Source organism: Aulonocara sp. 'chitande type north' Nkhata Bay, linkage group LG1 (genome assembly GCF_057382095.1).
Source record: "Aulonocara sp. 'chitande type north' Nkhata Bay isolate Kocher_YH1m ecotype deep benthic linkage group LG1, A_spYH_male_GT1.1, whole genome shotgun sequence".
NCBI classification, from domain to species: Eukaryota; Metazoa; Chordata; class Actinopteri; order Cichliformes; family Cichlidae; genus Aulonocara; species Aulonocara sp. 'chitande type north' Nkhata Bay.
This window is the reverse complement of record NC_141344.1, coordinates 24997610-25018447: the sequence shown is the minus strand read 5'-3', so window position 1 is coordinate 25018447 and position 20838 is coordinate 24997610. Positions and strand designations below refer to the sequence as shown.

The 20838-nt window shown below is 41.5% G+C and overlaps 1 protein-coding gene across 1 annotated transcript; it reads right to left on the bottom strand.

Annotated features, from left to right (window-relative positions):
• Positions 1–415: 415 nt before the first annotated feature.
• gas6 (growth arrest-specific 6) lies at positions 416–18869 on the bottom strand. Its single transcript, XM_086290031.1, has 15 exons — positions 18342–18869; positions 17919–18079; positions 15849–15873; positions 15693–15755; positions 8404–8526; positions 7606–7725; positions 5318–5440; positions 4371–4492; positions 4057–4175; positions 3739–3928; positions 3474–3638; positions 3220–3388; positions 2988–3127; positions 2699–2900; positions 416–2380 (listed from the first exon to the last, which is right to left on the bottom strand). The coding sequence occupies exons 1-15, from the start codon at positions 18415–18417 to the stop codon at positions 2229–2231; spliced, it is 1950 nt and encodes a 649-aa protein (XP_086146157.1). The 5' UTR covers positions 18418–18869; the 3' UTR covers positions 416–2228.
• Positions 18870–20838: the final 1969 nt, after the last annotated feature.

Here is a 20838-nt window from a genome sequence, read left to right as displayed (position 1 = left end):
CCACTGCGTTCACTTGTTAGTACATTATATATAAGCACCAATCCATTTACTATACTGCAAATGGTCTCTGGGAGAAAATTAATTACATTAAAAGCAGCCTACTTTGACAGTAACTGAAACATACAGCAGTTTAACAACTTTAAAAATAGTCCAATGGCAAAGCCACTGTAAAGTAGGGCAAAACAATCACATGTGGCTCTAGAATCACAGGTTTGAGACCCCTGATGCAGCCCCTCAGGTTATCCTCCGTCTAAAAGAATGTTTTAGCTCTTCTCTTTTCAAGGTCACCCTGCCTCTAAGGCGGAGGTTCCGTATTAAAGCATAATATTGAGCTCCATCACAGCTTAAGCTATGCCGCAACAGTCGAGAGCATCAGAAACAGAAGCACAAGGTGCACGGATGTGTGTTTGTTTTTCAAAACACAACTTCACTCAGTGACTTTCATACAGCTGCTTTTATTTTATTTTAATTTTTTTTTTTTTTTTTAAATAGGATTTTCACTGCTGAGGGAAGTTAAAACTCAAAAAAGGCAGACTTCTCTCAGCATCATACACATACTGGCAGTTAAGGTGAAAAATAAAAACTAGAAGTTCAAGATACATCACATATGATTAAAAAATAAAATAAGACATTAACAAGTCAAGCTCTATATTCTGGCATTCATCCATCAGAAAACTAGAAAATGATACCTTACACAGGGATGTAAAATAACACTGGAGCCCTTTAGGCATTCGCTCTTCTGACATTCTTTGTTGTTACTGTGTTTTGATTCGCTGAGCACCAATAAATCAAATTAAAAACTGAGTCTCTAAAGCTTGATGCTACTTTGATCCCTGGGTATTGCTCTCACAGTCTCCCAGTTCCACCATGATTTGTCGCTGAAACCTTTTTTTTTCTTTCTTTTTTTTAAGAAGCAGATGAAGTTGAGAGACTCTGATCTTTCTTTGAACTTTGGACCATAAATGTGCCTCAAGGGGGGGTTTTAAGGTAGTGTTTGCTCTGTCTTCTATAAAGCATTGTACAGTCACATTATTTACATATTCAGTATATTACAGCGCCCTCTTTTCCTTTCTCAGTAGCTTGTGTGGTGCGATCAATGCAGTGCTCTCTCTTCCTTGTGGAGAAGGCCCCTTTCTGTCTCCCTGTGCTTCTGTGTCTAATCTACTGTCCTCGGGTTGGTATATGGCAGGCTTTAACTGTGACTGGGTGATTTTTGGGAAAAGAAGGGACCTTTTTGTGATGAACATGAGTGTGAGTCTGTTCTTTAAAAGAGAAAATCCTCAGGGGCACACACTGCAAAGCGTCGGTTAGTTTGCTGGGTTGCAGTGCTGCACCTTTGGGAACTGATTCACCTGTTTAGAGGGAAGCTGTCGACAAGTGTGGGTTGGTTTGTTCTTTTGTAGGCACACGGTTGATTTTCGAAGTTGCAGGCAGATATGGAGTGCTCCTCCAATCGAGAGCAGGGGGGGAAAAAATTCAAGAAGGCAGTCCATTTATACCTGCAACGATGTGCAATATTTTCTACAGAACGCAAAGTTCATACCGCCTCGCTGTGGCGGGGGGGGGGGGGGGTTAAGGGCAAATGGGATTTATTCATTGAAGATCTGAGCACCTGTTCACACCTTTTCTCTGAGTGAAGTAGCTGATGTAGGACTGTCTTTCTGGTCCCTGTGTTTTTAATTCTTACATTTTCATTTAATTGGAGATTCTATATTAGCACTCGATTAATTCAAGCTTTGTGAACGTGGACCTTAAGTGAGCTGGATGTAAGCAACACGAGCACAGACTAGTCGTTGCTTACAAACCTCCAGTTAGATCTGCGTTTAAGCACAGGATACCAGGTGTAGAAGGCTGACCCCGGACCAAACCCGTAGCATTGATTTTGGATTAGACCCTGCGTGTTCTTGTGAGCTTACGAGGCTTTAAAACACAGCCAGTTTTCAGGCAATGCTGTGCAGCTATTATTCCCTTTGTACAGGGAGTGTTACTCACTGGCAGAAGAACTAACTTGCTGGGTCATAACACTGAGACTGCTGTGAAAATCCCTGCCACTGCTTCTAGGCAGCAGTGTCATCACAGGATAAGGCCAGGGAGGGAGAGGATGGAGGGGAAGGGGTGATCTTGGGCTCAAGCCACACTGTGACATATTCCAATTAAAAACATTTTCCCATCACCCCCTTGTCTCAATGAACTGCTTATGGATCGGTTTTGGCAGATTCAAGCGCTGTTCACTGGTGGGAGTCCAGCAGGGGGCAGGAGTGCGAGCGGATGTCGTTATGTTTGTGGATGGCCCGGTCCAGGTCCAGAGGCTGTCCGTTAACACTGACCTCCATGCAGCCGCTGTAGGGTGTCGACACCAGCGTGGACACCAGAGGAACATCTGCGGGTGGAAATCACAAGAAGTGTCCAAATAACATTATTCACTTTGTTCAACGTGTCAGTGAAAACATTCATCCATCTGTTGTCATGTGGGTCGTTTTGTGTGTTTTTTTTTTAATTGTTGCATTACAAAAAATCTTATGTTGTTCTTTCAGCTTTGAGAACTGTGCAAGATTCTAGCTGCCGGGGATGTTTTCCAGCCTGAACCCAGCAGTCATGCAGACAATAACAGAAGCTGATACTCTTCAATAGAGGTAGGAAGTACTTTAAAAACTTTATGGAAAACTTTTCTGTTCTGCGTAAGTGTGTATGTGCTCACCAGGGAGGCCTCCTATGAATGTAGTAGACTGTGACAGGAGGCCAGTGGGAACTTCAGCATCTTCACTTCGTCCAGAATGGCCGTCGACCAGCAGAAGGGTCTGGTTACCAGAGACTGTCACCTGGATTTCATGACTCATACCATCACAGAAGGGTGCAGGAGAGCTGGCAATGACGGCATTACCTACAGACACCAGAACAAACTAAAGACACACAGGAAGTCAGTTTGCATATCAAATATACAGAAAGTGGTTTTGAACACGTGCACAGTGCGGGATGCATTTACTCACATCTCGCCACTCATCGGTTACAGGGTTATAATCAGCCAGAGCGATGGAGAGAGGCACTCTGTCCTGGTGAACCAGTGCAAAAAGCACCCCAATAGCAGTGGTTGGATTCAGGGTCAAGCGGACGCTCAGGTTCTGTGATTCTGAAGAGGAGGGCAGGGGGATGAAGATGACCACATGTGCTTACAATGAATACAAAGAGTTGTTCAAGCTATGAACACAAACACGCATGTACCATAGGTGATGTTGAAGAGAGCAAAGCCTGTGCCGGGGTAATATGCCCCCGGATCCTCACTGCTGAAACACTGCATGTTATCATTAGACCTGATGGTTTCTTGTATGGAGGTGTCTTCACCCGTTAGCCAGCGCCACTCCTTCATACAACCGTCAAGACGAGGGTTCACCTGAGGAACGAATGAAGTCACAACAGTTAGGAAATGTGTGAAAGTCTCTTTGTGGTGTATACATTAAAAAAAACAAAACACACACCTTATTGACCAGGCTGTCCTCTTTGAAAGGCACTCCCCCCACAGTGAGGTTGAGCTCATGCATCCCCTTTTTCAGTGTGAACAGGTCCCCGTTTACCGCAATCTTCATCACTGCTTCCCTGTCAATCTTAATCACTAGGCTCCGCCCCTGCTCCTCCACCGAGATCTGGTTAAAACCGGACATTTAACAAGCTTTTAATAAGCTAATGAAGACCGTGTATACAGCGTAGTATTATTTGTTTTGATCCTCAGCACAAGAGTCAGACCTTCCTCCACTGGCCATCGCTGACAATAGGTCCGCTGCTGGTGACCCTGCTGACGCCGCCATATTTCAGCTGCAGCTCCAGCTTCCCCTGGTTCATCGCCAGCACGATCCAGGAGCTGTTTAGGTGACCTCCAGCAAAGAAGATCACTCCCTCGTGATCGTAGGTGCGGAAGTCAAACTCTGCTGAAAAGCTGAAAAGAGAATTAGGAAACAGCAATGAAGATGGTCTTTGTCCAATGGTAACTAAGATGAAAATGCCTCCAAGACAAGACAGCTGTTGCTGATGAACACGTTGAAAAATCCAACAGAAATTTCTCACCCTGTGTGAACCCTGCGGCGAAAACGCAGCCGCACCACTGGAACACCGCTGAACATGCGTCCCAGGTAAAGAGAGCGGGGGTTCCTCTTCAGGGCCGGTGTTGTGCAGGGAGTTATAGGCTGGAGGAGAGAACAAACACAAAACCAGCGTGGAGATAAAGTCATGAGAATCATGCACATATACAAGATGGCACTTGAAATTGTACTTTTTAACCCATGATGGGATGGTAGAAGCAAGAAAAATAGCACGTGGTCCAACAGACATAGCTTTTAATCATCATTTAACAACAGCGGCAGCTGGTTTTTGTATTTCACCTTACAGCTCCGAAGGTCCTGCGCCAGCTTCATACCCTGGCGTCCATCGCAGAAGCAGTGGAAACTCCCCTGAGTGTTCAAACACTCCTCTTCACAGACACCCGTCTCACACTCATCCACATCTGACAAGCGACAGAAGGTTGGAGAAATTAAAGGGCGTGAGAGCTCAGAGTGACGACTGGGACATGAGAGAATTACAGAGAAGAAGAGAGTTCATAAATTTATCAAAGTCACATCAGCAGAGGGATTAGTCAAAACATGACCCCACAAGGATCAACAAAACATCAAATCCAGGAATGCAGGGGGGGGAAAGAAGAAAAAACATATCAGGGAATGCAAACAACACTTGAGTTAAGTGGCCTTTGACGCTGACTGGATGGTATCGCCATACTTTATATATAACCTTACATGGCCATGAGCAGGCTATGATAAGCAGTAATTCTCTAAGGAGGGACAATGAGGTTATGAAAAGTCTGGTTTGAAGTAGAGATTAGAACTTGGGCACACGAGTAATTCAAAGCTTCGGTTTAAATCCGCAGATTCTTTTCCATGTTGATTCAACACATATGATTTGGTGGCTAAGTTATCACACATATTGTGGAATAAAAAATTGGATTTTGTGTGATAGCTGTCACGTATAAATCCTGAAATACAGGATTGCTGCGGTTTCGCTCTACCACATTTTCTTTAGAGTGATTAACATTAATTACCAAGGAAAGGTGCATCGATGGCTCAGTCTGTATGTTTACTCCCCGAGTTATCTTTTTCTAAACGCAGACTTTTTCACAGTGACCTGTTACCTACTTATATACAATTTCTCCAAATACCTTTGCATTCCCTTCTTGACCCCGCTACGCAGCTGCACCGAGCCCCGCTGAGGGTAAAGCTTTTCCCTCAGTCAGTTCTGATTAAACCAAGTGTATTTATGTGTAGTTAAACACACTTACCGACGCAGCTTTTGGTTTCATTGTCGTAAACATAGCCGATGTCACACAAGCAGTCGTAGCCACCCTCCTTATTCTCACATCGTGCCGTTCCACACACACCTGCGATCTTGCACTCGTTCAGATCTGAAAGACACCAAAATGTCCTCAGCTTTGACACTCCAAAAGTCACGTGTAAGGGCTTAGGAACATTTCAAAGGAAAAGACATAGAACAATCCAGTGGGAGTAATTTGAAGAATGGAAACTTAACCTGGTCCTCATGTGCTTTGTACCATTTTATCCTCCAAAGAAACATAATTAAATACATGGATGTATTGTTTGCATATTTAATACACAGTATCTGTATGTTCCAGCACTGCAGTTACACTGAAATAAATATTTACAGAAGGAACCTTTCAGGATGTTAAATCACACAACAGTTTGAGGCCTTTCTCAGACTTCTCTTTTCTGGGGGGAAAGCTAAAACTATAAATAAAACTGTGTGAGTTTACACAGGGGTCCACATTAGGAAAACATGAGCTTGTAATGTTTTATTTTCTGCCTCGTTTGTTCACTAATCAAAGCCATGTGTTCTTTTATGGACTCACAATGATGGTTATGACACAAGACAGAATAACACTGCTGCTGGACTGTTTCAGAGACTTGAACTTCAGAATAATTACAAATTTAACTTTAGTTTTATTTTTTTTGGTCAGGGATTATACACAAAAACACTGATCTCAAAAAGAAAAGAAGCCCTGAACTAGATTTAGCTACTGGCTAGTTTTCATCTGCAGTCCGTGGGTATGGAGGCTAAGCTGCAACTTCTGAGGACAGAAACTGTGCTTTTTTTCCCCAGTGACCACTCAGTTCCCACAGAGCATCGTGTCAAAATGCTTTCAGCCACTAAATTCCATATAAGTGGGGAGAGTTTTTTTAAAATTTTTTTTAAATAACTCGTCCATCTGGACACTGGAGTTTGGGGCATGGCAGCTTAGATTGACAGGTATGCGTTTCTGGAGCATTTCTGGAGCATTTTAATGGATTATCTGACAAACACATTGCTCTAGTATTTAACAATAATTAGCATTGTGTGTGTCTATGCATTGTCCCTGTGTAGTTTATGGATGTAACATGCAACTATACCAATTATCAGTTTATTTACAAAAGTACTTTTTAAAAACACAAGTGTTGTAGAAAGCACCAAAACACCACACAACAAATCAGCAACAACAACAGTAACAAACAGAAGGTTAGAACACACCACTCTCATTCTGAATTAAAAGCTAAAGAATAACATTTTAATATATGTTTTAAATGGAGTTAGGAGCTGAGATATATCTGGTGATGCCAATCCATTAAAGGTTTAAAAAAAATAAAATAAAATCTTAAAATGAACAAACAGGGAGCCAATGAAGGAAGGCCAGGACGGGGGAGATGTGCTCCAGTTTAAAGACGAACTGCAGCATTTTGGACTAACTGTAGGCAAGCAAGGGAAGCTTTGCTAAGGCCAATATAGTGCGCATTACAGTAGTCCAGATTTGTTGTGATAAAATAAGACATCCAAAAATTGGGGGGGGGGGGGGGATTTGAATCTTTGAAAAAGTCTGAAATGAAAAATTGATAAAATGATAAAAACTAGCTTTAATAATGGAATTTATATGCTTATCTAGTATAAAATCACAGTCCAGTCTGACATCAAGGTTAGTCACTCGGACCCAGGTCCAAGAGAGGAGTAGTACACACACCACCAGGTCTGAACACAATGATCTGAGTTCCTTGTGATCTGATATCTTTCAGACACTTCTGTAGTGGTTTAGGAGTTGAATTGACATTTCTTTTTATAGGCATGTAGATTTAGGTGTTGTCTGCATAGGAAAGATATGCATGCATGTCCATGTTTTTTAAAAATCAGGCCCAGGGAAAGAAGTTAAAGAAAAGAAAAGGCCTGGACTGAGAATCGATCCTTGTGGGACACCAGACCTATTAACTTCTGGTTTTAAAAAACTAATGTGGAGGCAGCCAAATTGTTAATACTGAGGCTCAAAATGAGTCCAGAGACCAATGGATGACGTCATCGTGGGTACATCCATCTACAGTCTATGAGACTGATATTATATTAAATACAAAATATAAATAAGCAGAAGTAGATAAAATACAACATAATCAATTATACAAGTCTATAAAGAATTTATATTTTCAGAGTGGGAAGTGGATTCAGAATTGGTAAATGGCGATGATGTGTCTATTTGCAGCAGTGCTGACTTGATTCCAGCTATTAGAAGACGTGCATTCGTGGTCTGCGGCTTACCATTACACAGCTGACGTCCTGACAGTGTGTAGCCTTGGCGACAGGAGCAGTGGTAACTGCCCACAGTATTGTTGCACTCGTGGTCACATCCTCCATTTCTCCTGCTGCACTCATCGACATCTGCAAGCAGGAGAGAGGTGAGAAATGCAGGTTGCTTTCAGCTGGATGCTGTTTAGTGACTGTGAATTTCTTGTTTGTTGTACATTCCAAATAAGGGACACAGTATGTAACTGTGGCTGAGTGTTTAGGAGGACTGTGGTTGTCAAGTGGAAAAGGCTCAGACCGACTCAAACTGAATCTGTTTTGGTTTCCTCTCGCAGTAAGGTGGTAGGATGAGTCACAGTGGAAATGTGTGGAATGATGGCTGCGCCATAAATCAGAGAAACATGTTCCCCTCTCCCTCACAGTGAGAGTTTAGAACTTATGTGGATTTAACTTCTAACAAGCATGCAAACCTCAGTTTGGAGTCTGGGATAGCACTTCCCGTACATGCACTTCATAATGATCTTACACACCATTCACACATCATTAATAACTGCAGCAGGAGCTGGATATTAGACAGCATGCCATCAATAACAGCTTTTCAAGGTCAAATTAATTCCAGCATCGTTGAGAGACAAAACAGTATTAGTTTACACATGAGAAAAGCAGGATGTTTCTATCAGTGGACAGGACAGGGGTTCGCTGTCAGAGCCAAGGTCACAGTAATGACATTTGCACTGATGTACCAGAATGACAGAGCAAAAATTCAACCTCTGCTGAGCTCCAGGACACAGCTTTCCATAATGATGACAGTACCTTTCTCACACGTGGCTCCCGTCCAGCCCGTAAAACAATGACAGAGGAAGTCGCCCTTTTTGTCCTCGCAGCGGACGGTACCGCTGGGATTGCAGGGATTGGGAGAACACTGATTGGGAATATCTTAAAGTGTGAGAAAACAGAGACAGAGAAAAAGACATGTTATTACTGCTTTAAGCATCAAGTCTGTACAAAGGTTGCTTATAGTCAGTGTAACTGTATACCATAACAGACAGAGGACACTCCTGATATGCAGAATCTCTCTTAGGTTCTGCACATTGGGAGATCTGTATAAATAGCCTAACTTGTGACAGGCTCTCTTTCCGGACATGCCCTAATTCCCACCACCTGTCCTCTACTTCTCAAGAAACAATACTGAATTGATATTTAGCTTTATTTTTAATTCTTGTTTTTGCTACTTTTCTATTCCATATTTACACTTAATTCCCCCCCTCTTTTCCCCCCCACTGCACGCTTGTGTAATAGTGCTCAGTTTTCTCTCCAAATCTGTTTCCTTCCCAAGCAGAGGAGTTTGAGTACAAGTCTGGACATGTTAGCTGGAGTTCAGAGAAAGAGAAAATGACAAAGACTGGAGAAAATGAAAGGGGGGGGGGGGGGGGGGGGGGAGAGAGAGAGAGAGAGAGAGAGGATTTGCATTTGCGTTTTTGCATATAAAACCCAAAGCCACAACTTCTTCTTTTTTTGTAACATTGCATGACAGCTAGAGATGGACCGATCCGATATTATGTATCGGTCAGATACTGACGTAAATTACTGGATCGGATATCGGAGAGAAATAAAAATTTAATCCAATCCATTAAATATCAAAAAAGCACCTCACAAAACTTGCGACATGGCGTAACTCGGCTCATAACCGTTGCACATCGCAGCAGTATGCGTCACGTGATAGAGCGGCTGTGTGTATTTGTAGCCTCGACATTTCATCTCCGAGGAAGTGATCCCAGAGAGAAGTAAAGCAAATGTGTAAGTAGCCCAAAATAAATGTAAGTAGCCCGAATAAAAAAGAGAGCAATTTTTGATTGATGTTTTGTTTCCTGTTTTGTTTCCTTTACAATATTATACATTAAAGTATAATATTGTAAAGGAAACAAAACATTAATCAAAAAATTGTTGAAAAACAAATTACAACATTGTATAAAAATTACAATCATCAACTCAAATACTTGGTTCTAATTGAACAGAAATTTCTATGAACTTGTAAGAACTGTGTAGGACATGAATCAGTCTGTGTCAGATCCTGAATTTGAAATTTCCGCTTAAGTTTAAACAGATTTTTCAGGTTTAATTTTAGTATGTTATTTGCAATTGTGTTTGTTCTGGGAAAGATATTGCAGACTGAGCAATAATGCGTTTCTTGCATTTCTCATGGGTTCTAATGGGGGCCTTTCTTAAAATGACTGGTCCCAGTAACAAAGGCGCTTGTCGACTCAGAAATCGAGAGAAAACCAACAACACACCCGGCAGAACATTATGTTATTTACACGGGTGCACATAAGTGGTCCGCAGGTGCGCATTCGCTGTCAAAATAAAAGACGCGCACCAGATAAGAAGTTGCAACGCTGTTTGCGTCCATATAAAAAGCACTGTTTTTGTCCGCTAGAGTGGGATTTTCACGGCACATTCCGCACCACGTCTCTGTGCGTTCATCATTTGTTTGAAGCCAGCTCACCTCCTGCAACCACTTTTCCGAGAATACGTGCTTTTTTGTGGTTCTGACTCCTTCTGACATTTCTTTGGAGGTAGAGGAACACCAAAGTAATTGCTTAAAGGAGCTTCTTCGACATCTTTAAGAGTTTTAAACAAATGTCTGTCCTCCTCCAGAAAATCTTATGTATGCAAACACGCGTTGCAACTTCATATCTTGTGCGCGTTTTTTTTTGGGTTTTTTTTCTTTGACAGCGAATGCGCACCTGCGGACCACTTATGTGCAGCCCCGGTTATATAGCTCGTCATATTGCAGCCACAGAAATTCTTTTGTCCATGAAACCATAAAGCTGCACTTTCTTTTTGCCTTATAGTCTGATTTGTCATAACTTTTCCATTTTGTGGTAAGCTTTTCTTTGGCTGTCACTTCTTCACCCTGACCTGTCTTATTTGGCTCAGCAGAACTAAGATATATATCCTGCTGCTTTTACACACACACACATAACGCTCAGTGATTCTCTGCGCGATCAACCTCTCATATCTTTAAGCTTGCTGCGGGAGATTTCACTTGTCATGTTTGCATAGTAAGCTAACGATTGATAAGACGATGTCAGAGGAATTGGTGCGCAAATTATCATCACTCACCAATCAGTGCTGTCGCTCTCTATACACAGTTCGCACGATTGCAAAGTGAAAGCAAAAAAACAAGCGCAAATTCAAACGAGATTTCAATATGTCACATATTGACAGTGGCTCACCGATGCCAATGACATAATTACCCAGCTACATTTCCGAAAGAATGCAAAAGCATTGACATATATTTTTCCTTCCTACAATAGCCCGACGGGCAGGGAAGAGATAGATTTTGGTACCCCGACTGGAAAAATCGCTAGCCCCGGGACGTCGGGCTAGCGATTTTGCAAGCCCTGTATCTGATTGAGGAATCACTCATCTTTGGAAAAGAGAGTTTATTACAGAGAAATGGCTCTTTCCAAAATAAAAGCTATACTATACGCTTCTTCTGGGCTATATTCTCAGCAGCATATTGTAGCGGGTCAGGGCTGTTCGGGGTTCTGTTTGTACAGTTATGTTTTGTTTATGTTGCCATAGTGACGGGTGACGCCTTCTCGCTGCGACGGTGTATCCTTCCAGGGTCAGAGGGCGCTCTGTGTGTTGTTGTTGCTGTGCGGTTGCCGCGCTGAGCAGTTAGCTAGCGGCAGTGTTCTTCTGCAGATATCAATAAACGGCTGTGCTCCCTGGCTAGCTCACAGGAAGCAAGACCAAACAATACCTCCGTCTCCTCCTTGTCTGAGCTCGCCACAATATTAAACATATCAGGTCCCCATAAGGAGAATCGTGTGCTAAGGGCTGTCTAAATGACTCGGGTAAAGTTTGTAGCATGCATGCTTGTTGTTTTTGTCTTCTTCCACTTGTCTTTTCACTAGGATGATGTCGGCGTAAATGTGCAGTCATATTCGTTGTGTTCCCACTAGTGCTGTCAGCGTTAATCTCGTTGAAATGACGTTAACGCCACAACACGGCAAATCTCCATTAACGAGCTACCCCTGCGTGGGTAATTGAGCATTGCATGGCACATCCAACATACTGTTTTACTTTAGTCCATGACGCGCTTACCTTCAGGGTCATACATCACATGAAAACCAAAATAATTCCAAACGCCAGATCTGAATGAGAGTGGAGGAGGTTCAATTTGCCATGTTGCAAGGAGAGCTTAACTTCTGTCTCGCTAGCTTGCCCTGCGCTCTTCCTTCTGACGATGCTGTCTGTGTTGAACACTCAGTGGATCTGCGCTCGACAGTGCAGCCTAGGCGGAGTAGTCGAACGCAGATTCACTGAGCGCTCAACACAGACAGCATCGTCAGAAGGAAAGTTGATAAAATAAATTACAAATTTTGTATTGTTCGATACATATGCGTACCGAACCGAAAGCACTGTATCGAACGGTTCAATATCGATACGAGTATCGTTGCACCCCTAGTAAGTACATCTCTGAATGTTTGTAAAGCATTCCCTCGTTAAGCTTAACAACCGATATATGGAGCGACTGCCTCTCTCCCCCTCCCTCTCCTGCTGCTACTTCAATTGAGAAACTGATCAATGATCAGCTGATCGGGCTTTTCTATCGCAAGTCCGTCTCGTTTGTTTTTGGCCCACTTTGCACCAGAAAGAGAAAACCAGCGGCTGAACAACAGCAGCACGTTTAAGCTTGATAAGCTGTTGTTAGAATTTATTTAATATTACTTTCTACTCGAGGATCTTTTTCTATGTAGCTGACGGCTGGTAACTGTGCAGGGGCGGATCTAGCAAAGTTTAGCCAGGGGGGCCGATAGGGCATTAACAGGGAAAAGGGGGCACAAAGAATGCCGCATGCCACAGCCGCTCTATCACGTGATGCATACTGCTCCGACCTGCTAATGTTCTGAGGCGAGTTACGGCGTGTTGCAAGTTTTGTGAGGTGCTTTCGTGATATTTAATGGATCGGATTACATTTTTTATTTTTCTCCGATATCCGATCCAGTAATTTAGGTCAGTATCGGACCGATACCGATACGTAATATCAGATTGGTCCATCTCTACTTTCTACACCAGGATCCTTTTCTACATAGCTGACGGCTGGTAACTGTGCAGGGGCGGATCTAGCAAAGTTTAGCCAGGGGGGCCGATAGGGCATTAACAGGGAAAAGGGGGCACAAAGACATACTTTTCTTTCTTATTCTCATTTAAAATGTCTCGCTTTTAATAAATAATTATCCGAATCTTACACCCAAAGTTTTAATCTGATGTAAAATGTATATAAGTCCATTACTGTATATAGTAACTATTAAGTCTAATATACCCTAGTAAGCTATAGTACTTTTTCCTTTGGGAAGGTATGATCTGTGCAGTCTGTAGTTCTGTTGAAGAAAGATGTTGAATCTATTTAATTATTCTTGAAAAATAATTTATTTCTGGGCATTTTTTTCCACACTGCATCAAATTAAAGTTGATTACGTCGATTAAGCATCATGAGGTGGTGGGTGGTTCCCTATTTATTTATTTTTTGCTGGGAGTTTTAGAACCCTATTAGTTAGGTTGCTTACTCTTTAAAATACCAGAATAGGGAGGATGGTGCAGGTTTAAGTTTATTTTTGGGTGCAGTGTATTTTTTGCATACAGGTATAACAGAATAGCATTAGTGTTTTTGTTTTGTTTTTTTAACTTGAGTATTAACTTATACAAAAAGCAGCAAGATATTAAAAGAACAGTTTTATTGATTAAAAAACACACTATATCGGATTCATATCGGAATCGGCCGATATCCAAATTTATGATATTGGTATCGGTCATAAAAAAGTGGTATCGTGCCATCTCTAATGACAGCTGCTCAAAACTACACACTAACGGCTTGTGGTACTTTGCATCTGTGAACCTTTATTTTGTTTATGCAATCTCTATTGACAGCTTCATATATGACAGTTGCGATGCTGTGAAAGTGTCAACAGAAACATAATACAAAACCAAATCTTTTCAGGAATACCAGGTTGTCACTCCTCAACAAAAACAAGACTACGTGAAGCATGGGATCCGTTCGCTGCAATGGGCAAGACCTTATGAAAATAACATGTCCATATTACAATATACACCAATATTCTCCAAATCCTCTACCATTCAGCATTTTTGGTGCCTACAAAGAGATGAATCTGTCCATGCTGTGTATATTAATAACAGATACCAGCTTGTGACTTATGTTCTGAAAGCAAGCCAGACAGCTGCTCTAAAAATAACATGGAATAATAGTCAAATATAAAAAATGCTGACTGTCACACCTGTGCTAAATGTAGTCGAAATTACAAGTTAGAGATGTGTAGAGCCAAAGCTAGCCGTCTCATTCGGAAAGAGCAAAATCTAAATAGAGACAATGATTTTGTGAGCTGAATTTAGACTTTAAAAACATTAAAGCACTGCATGATGCCAGCAATGAGGAAAAGCTCAGCAATTCATCAATGCAGAGTAAGACAAAAAACAAATGTTAAGAGACAGCACTAAAAACATTTAAACAGCACTTTTAAGTTATTATTATTAGGACCATTTTATTATCTTAAGTTTGAATTAAGTTAATAATGCCTAAGGTTGGATGCTATAGTTGGGTATATTTGCCTTAACAGACTTAATCTTCTCAACTACCAGCTATTGGTGTAATGTAACTTTGTGCATTTATTAAAAACATCTGTATTTAAACTGAGCGTTATGTGCACAAATACTTGGCTGATGTCAGTGCTTTACAGATGATGATCCCTCAGTTACAAATAACACAGCAGGAATGTTTTACTACAATACATTTTATCAGATTTTTCTTTTTTTTCTTTTTTTTAACATTGAAGTAATATTCCTTCATCAAAACTGAAAATATTTGCATATCAGCATCAGTGCATGCAATTGTACTCTCTGACAAAGGAGGGCAGATATTAAAAAAAAGAATCCCACCCATGCTCCTGGTTAGTGATGCTTTGTAGACCATTAAACAAGAAGTGTAACTGCAGGAGCCAAGCTTGTTTCCTCTGCTTCAAAATTTAATGGTCCCCCAACACAGAGTCACAATTTAGTTCCATTTGTTAAAACACACACTGTGGAATCACAGCCTACAAAGCTTCCAGAAAAGTAACAATGTGCCATACTGTGGATGTCAAAGAACAGTAACACGTGTCTTTCAGTGATCTATTTTTATCCATTTTTGTAAAGTGCCATTCACAGAAAACTGCAGACTAAGGAAACAGAAGCAGGGAGCAGTGGGAGAATTAACTCAGTAGATGTTTCCATAATGCGCTGTGCATGTCGGAAATATTCCATAAATAAATTGGTGGAAAGCCAGAATCTGCTTTGAGACCATCAGTGGTGACAGGCAACTGATGGGCGAGATAGAAAAATGGTGGAAAGGAGATGGTGCTGACAACTGGTGGAAAAAAAGTACTGCCGTATCTTTAAATGTCACAATGCTGCAGCTGAGTCATGGAAACGCCTCCCCCGCAAGACAATCAACAGCCAATAGCAGTAAAGCCGGTCTCCTGTATCCTGATGCAGCAGAAATCCTTAGCCATCCTCTCATCAGACCATCCTCTCTACGTCATTCCCCAGCCGAGCCCACACACGAAGAGGCTGGCGCAGTCGCTCAGGAAGTGAGTGCGCGAATATGTGACGACTAAAGGGGTGTGTCACTCATTCAGCAACGTGTAGCGTCACTGTAGCAAAGTGCTGCAATGTTACTCATAGACACTCACGCACACACAGTTCACTTTAAAAGGAGCTAGGTGTGCCACGCTGAGAAAATGGACCTGGAGGTGCCGAAGAGATTCAGCACATCTCTGCTTCCGATTGCTTCTGTACTTGCAGAGGGCACACACTGGAGTGTGATGCAGAGCAGTGATACTGCAGTGCAGCACAACTCTGCAACATAACTAGCTCCCTGTCTCTTCATGTAGCAACTTTCTCAGTGAAATAAAAACCGAGAATAAATGAGAGAGCAGGATGTAGACATGCATTAATCTAACCTATTCACAGACTAACAATAAAGCTGAAAGGCAGACAGGAGGAGGTAAAAAAAACAAAACAAAACAAAAAAAACTTACTGTGGACACATGTGACCAGATCCTGTTTTTTCTTTTCAGAATCTCCAAACGTGTCCAGGCAGGCTAGACAGAGACAAAAATGGAATTCAGTTGAAGGGATGACAAACGTATAATCAGCCAAGAGAGAGATTAATGGTTTTAGGTAGAATAACTTACCTAAATACTTGGGATAAAAGTAGTTCTGCATCAGAGAAAAACAAAAACAAAACACAGAGGGTAAAGTTATGTGTTTGCAAACAAAATCTAAACAAGGCAATACAGTCTCAATGAACTCTTAAAATTAGTAACAGGTTTCTGCTTATACTTGACTTAATTGTGCATTTGTTTTGGGGGGTTTTTATAGCTCACTTCTGCAGGAAAAACAGTTCATAAACAATCATGAAATTTGGCAGTGCGATGCAGAGATTAGGCTATGATTACTCTGTAATCTGCTCTAACAGGGTGCAGCTCTATGACAGGAGCTTCTTCAGCATTCTCTGCATTCCTGGTAGTAGTACCATCCCTCCTACCTTCTGGCTGCAGCAGTTCTCCACATATAGGCCAAAATCTGAGACTCTGGAGGCACAGAGTCACACTCATGCTGCAGTAGATGCCAGATGCAGCAGGCTTGCGTGAGACCGGTGTCTTATTAAGTGAAACTAATCAGGCAAAATTCTGTGTGGGGTAAAGTCTGATTATACACTGACCTAAAATATAAGCTGACCTTCAAAGGTTAACCAAAACGACTAAATTTGAACCTCACACTGAGCAAGTTAGTTTTGACACCTTCTTCTCATTTGTATGTCCCGTATGTCATCAAATAAATAAGAGACCAGAAACTTGGTATGACTGTCCATTGCCAAGGATGATCATAAGCATTGGGAACACCCCAGCCTCTCTCTTTCCCTCTCTGCAGAGCTACAAAGCTGCAGCAGAATAAAATGCAGAGTCAGAGACAGGCCCTTTCAGGATGAATAATGCAGATACGAGTGAGACTGCAGCTTTGTGTCACGACAAGGTTCAAAACTTAAAGGAGTAATTTGGTGTTCTGCCGGTGGCATGCGTGGATCTGATTCAGACATCACCCGACTTCACCCTTTTTACCAGAATCCACCTCAGCTTCAGTTTAATCCTCCCTCTCTCAGCGCCAGACTAATCTTACAAGTAATCTTAAGTCATCGATTGCCTCATTCGCTCCCTCTCTACTACAATTCACAATATCAAATCTTAAGGAGTGAATGTGACATTTAAAGGGCAGCACATCACCAACACAAGTCCACCACTTAAAACCGTTGAATATGAATGTCAGATGTAGAAATTAAGAAAAATTACAGAGTTCACAATCAAAAGCATCCAGCCACGTTAGGGTAGACTTGTTGCAGAAGATTCTGGGCATGCATCTGCACTATTATTTGCTGTAGCACATATCATCTTCCCGAGGAAGCCCAAGAAGCCCAAGTTCTGTGTGTTTTTCTAAACACTTTGGATTATTTATAGCCTGTTTGCACATACAGCACACTGTAGTACATATAAAATAGGCTTATGAATTCACATGGATGGAAAGGCTGACGTGTACACTCATGAATGCAGAATGGAAACTAATCTCCAGTACAGGTTTCTGAGCATTGCCCGTGTGATGGATTTTGTACGATGTTAAATGTCAAGTAGGAAACATGTCTTCAGATTACCAGGGCAACGTACACAGTAATGTTGAATGAAATGCATATGTGTGCATGTGCAACATCAGAAGATGCAACACGATGAGAAAAAGAAACAGAAAGACATCCAGCTACATCCCATATTTGTTATCAACTTAAGGACACATGTCAATATGAAGAGGAGATTGGGGATATAAAAGGGGATTTCACAAATGACGGTAGAGTCATGCTGACTCAGTGTCTGTCACAGAAACAAAACAAAAGACGCGGAAAGCGGCCAAGTCCCAGACATGGGAATATTATGTGTCCTGACAGCTATCAGCATGCTGGACTTATTGAAGCATGAATACTAGCGGCAAGCAGCCCAGACAATGAATCATTAGTGTGTGTGTAGTCATTATGAACATGATGTAAACACCCAGCCTCCCTGAAGTTACAGTACATAACACAACCTCAGCAGGTAATGGTGCTCTGATGGAGTTGGTGGTACTGCAGTACCTCCTCACAGGATGAGAAGGAAGCCCGCCTTTGCTCGCATGCAGCCTTTGCTGAGCTGCAGCTGAGACTAACTTGTGAACACACCACTCACCGTCTCCGGGTCGTTTTCAAACACTTCTCTGGCCTCCTCCTTGCTGCACTTTTCCTCCACGCACTCCCTCTCCAAGTGTCCTTGCTTCGTCTCCTCGAAGACTTGATTCGCCCTCCTGTGTCTGCTCAGAAACTGGTTCGCCTCTTGAGGGGACAGTGAGACTAAAGAAAGAAGGACAAAAGAGAGCAAAACGAGCAAAGTTTAGTCACCTTTAAAAAAAAAAAGAGCAAGTGAATGTCAAACAACTCTGCGGTTAAGCAATACACTGGCGCAGGAAAACAATGTGAGGGATGTTGCGAAATATCTAACGTTAACCGTCAGTACTGGCAATAACCAAGACGTGTATCATCACCAGCTGCAACTCAAATGTCAAAGAGGGTTTAGCGGGCTAGCTAGCCGCCTAGCATGTAACTGTTTACTTACTGCTGTCGGACCAGCGGACGAGCAGCAGGATTAGCAGCGCTGCCGACGGAAAGGACTTTGTCGGGGTCAGCCGCATTGTTTGACTGCTGTGTTTGCGCCAAGCTCGAGAAACTTTCTCCTGCCCCGTCCCACCCCCTCCTCAGCCTCTCTCGGTGTAAGCGCAGGCGTCGGTGCGAAACGCCGCAGGTATTCAGGTGACTTGCTCCGACCGTTGGCCGTTAACGTCTACGGTAGGACACGAACGTCGCGCGCGCTTGTGTGTGAGTCTGTGTCCCCCTCCTCCTCCAGGACGCTCACTACTACTACACGGGGAAACTGCACGACCGACCTCTTCTACCCCCCTCGCGTGCGGTTCAGCTGGTCCCCATCGCGGTGTGTGGGGACTTTTACTTAGCCGTTTGCGGACCGGACAGTCTGCGGAGGAACACTGCTCGTCTCTGCTTCAGGAGGAGGAGTAGCTCTCTGAGAAGTGCAGGCAGGAGTTTGAAGTGATGCAGACACCTCTTCATCCCTCCCTCCCTTCTCTGTGTGTTCGCGTGTGTGCATGTGCGCGCGCATCACACTGGGGAAAAAAATCTGTTTAACTGGCACGCAATCCGTGATTTGGCTGTTGCACTTGTGGTTAGTAAGTAAATACTTGTATTAAAGTAAACAATACTCGAGTACTTTGCAATGCCCTCAAAAGTATTTTAAACGTTAGTCCAGGGGCATAACCAAAGGGGGGGCATGAGGTGGCACAGACTACGCTAATTGTTATCCCCCGCCCCCCCTTTGATTTTTTTTTTTAAATTCAGTTTAATCTCCAAAGTGAATTTTTTTATTTCAGCTTAATTATTATTGTTTGGAAATGTTTAGTTTTATTTTATAATTTTAATTAGTTCTTCTGTTACTTTTAAAAAATTAAAAAGTAAATCAGTGCCATTGTTACAATAAAAACATAGAACTTCTTGAAAGCAGTTTACTTAGTGTTTTAGACAACCAAAGTCTCAATAAACATTTCCTCAGTGTCTTGTCAGGCAAGTTATAATAAAATTGAGAAAAAACAAATATTAAAACAAATCATACTTCTTTTATATTTATATTTCAAGTCTAGTTTTCATTTTAATTTTAATTTTTTTTCACATTTTATTTTAGTTTTTAGTTTAGTTTTAGTTAATGATAGAACTTTGAAGAGCTGTGAAAACGTATTTTCCCCTTCCTGATTTATTTTTCTTTCTTTTTTTGCATATGTGTCATATTTGCCTGTTAAATCATCATGAATTAACGATGAATAACCACATTTTCTGAAAAGCTGAGTTCACTTTCACCAGCCAAGCCTATTTGCTTATTGAAAAAACTGAACTTTTTGGAACAAAATAAAGTCTTGAACAAGCAATCCATGCTGGAAACCCCTCCAGTGTGGTTGAATTAAAACAATTCAGCAAACAAGAGTGGGCCAAAATTTCTCCACAGCGATGTAAAATACTCGTTGCCAGTTATTGCAAATGTTTGACTATGTCACAGTCACATGTCAGAAGCAGAAATGACGTCACTCCTAAGTTGAGCGTGTTCTATTACTAAAGTCAGAAAAGCAAGAAAAAAGAGGATTTGGTTTTCTTCTTAGCAAGGTAGACCTATTTGTGCATCACAAGCAGTACACCACAATGCTTGGATTTGAAAACACAACTGCAGCACATTCATGAACAGAGCCTGGTCAGCAGACTGCATATGCCTTATTTAGTGAGTCACAAATACAATGGAAAAAAACAATGGCAATACAAATTTCAAGTTTTACATTTTAATGTTTATGCGCATTGCCATAATCTTGGATTGTGAATTCAAGGTTGGTGGGGGTGCTCCGACTTTCCAAACTGGAAATCCATCTTGAAGGGTCATTCCAATTGGAAATTGGAAATTCTGACTTCTAACTTTAACTGGAAGTGTTAGTCTTAGAGTGCCCAATTTAATTCTCAGTAATATTTATTTTCAAAGCTTTTGTTACTTTAATTATTATTATTATTATTATTATTATCATTATAAACTGTATTATTATAGATAATGTGTGTGAAATACTGATTAGTTAAGCTAGGAAGTAGTGGAGTAGCTATAAAGGAACAAAAATGCAAATAAAATACATATATCCCCCAAGTATAGTCCTTAATTTGAACAGCTTTGCAGATTTTACAGTAGAAAAATAACTTATAGCTCAGCATTGGTCATAACATTTACTTATAAAATATGTTCTTTGTTATAGATTTAACTACTAAACAGCATTTAAAGTAGTGAAATGACATTAAGTGCTTAAATACCAATTTATGGTACACATAATGACACAGCTACACAAGGAGCCATTCAGCTGCATGGATAATGTGTGTTTAGTCTTCTGTTGAATATACAGGGCTTGCATACTTGTTTACAGTGTTCAAAGTTCAACAGTTTCTTGTAACTGAGTATTTTTCAATAGTCTTATGCCCACTTTTACTTTCATTTTCAGGGAAGTTTATTTTTATCCAGGCCT

Coding starts and splice junctions, on each gene's coding strand:
- gas6 (XM_086290031.1), bottom strand. CDS start 18,417: ATGCGGCTGACCCCGACAAAGTCCTTTCCGTCGGCAGCGCTGCTAATC. Junction 18,080..18,341: donor CGTCCGCTGGTCCGACAGCA/GTAAGTAAACAG, acceptor TTCTTTCTTTAG/TCTCACTGTCCCCTCAAGAG. Junction 3,929..4,056: donor CGCCGCAGGGTTCACACAGG/GTGAGAAATTTC, acceptor TTCTCTTTTCAG/CTTTTCAGCAGAGTTTGACT.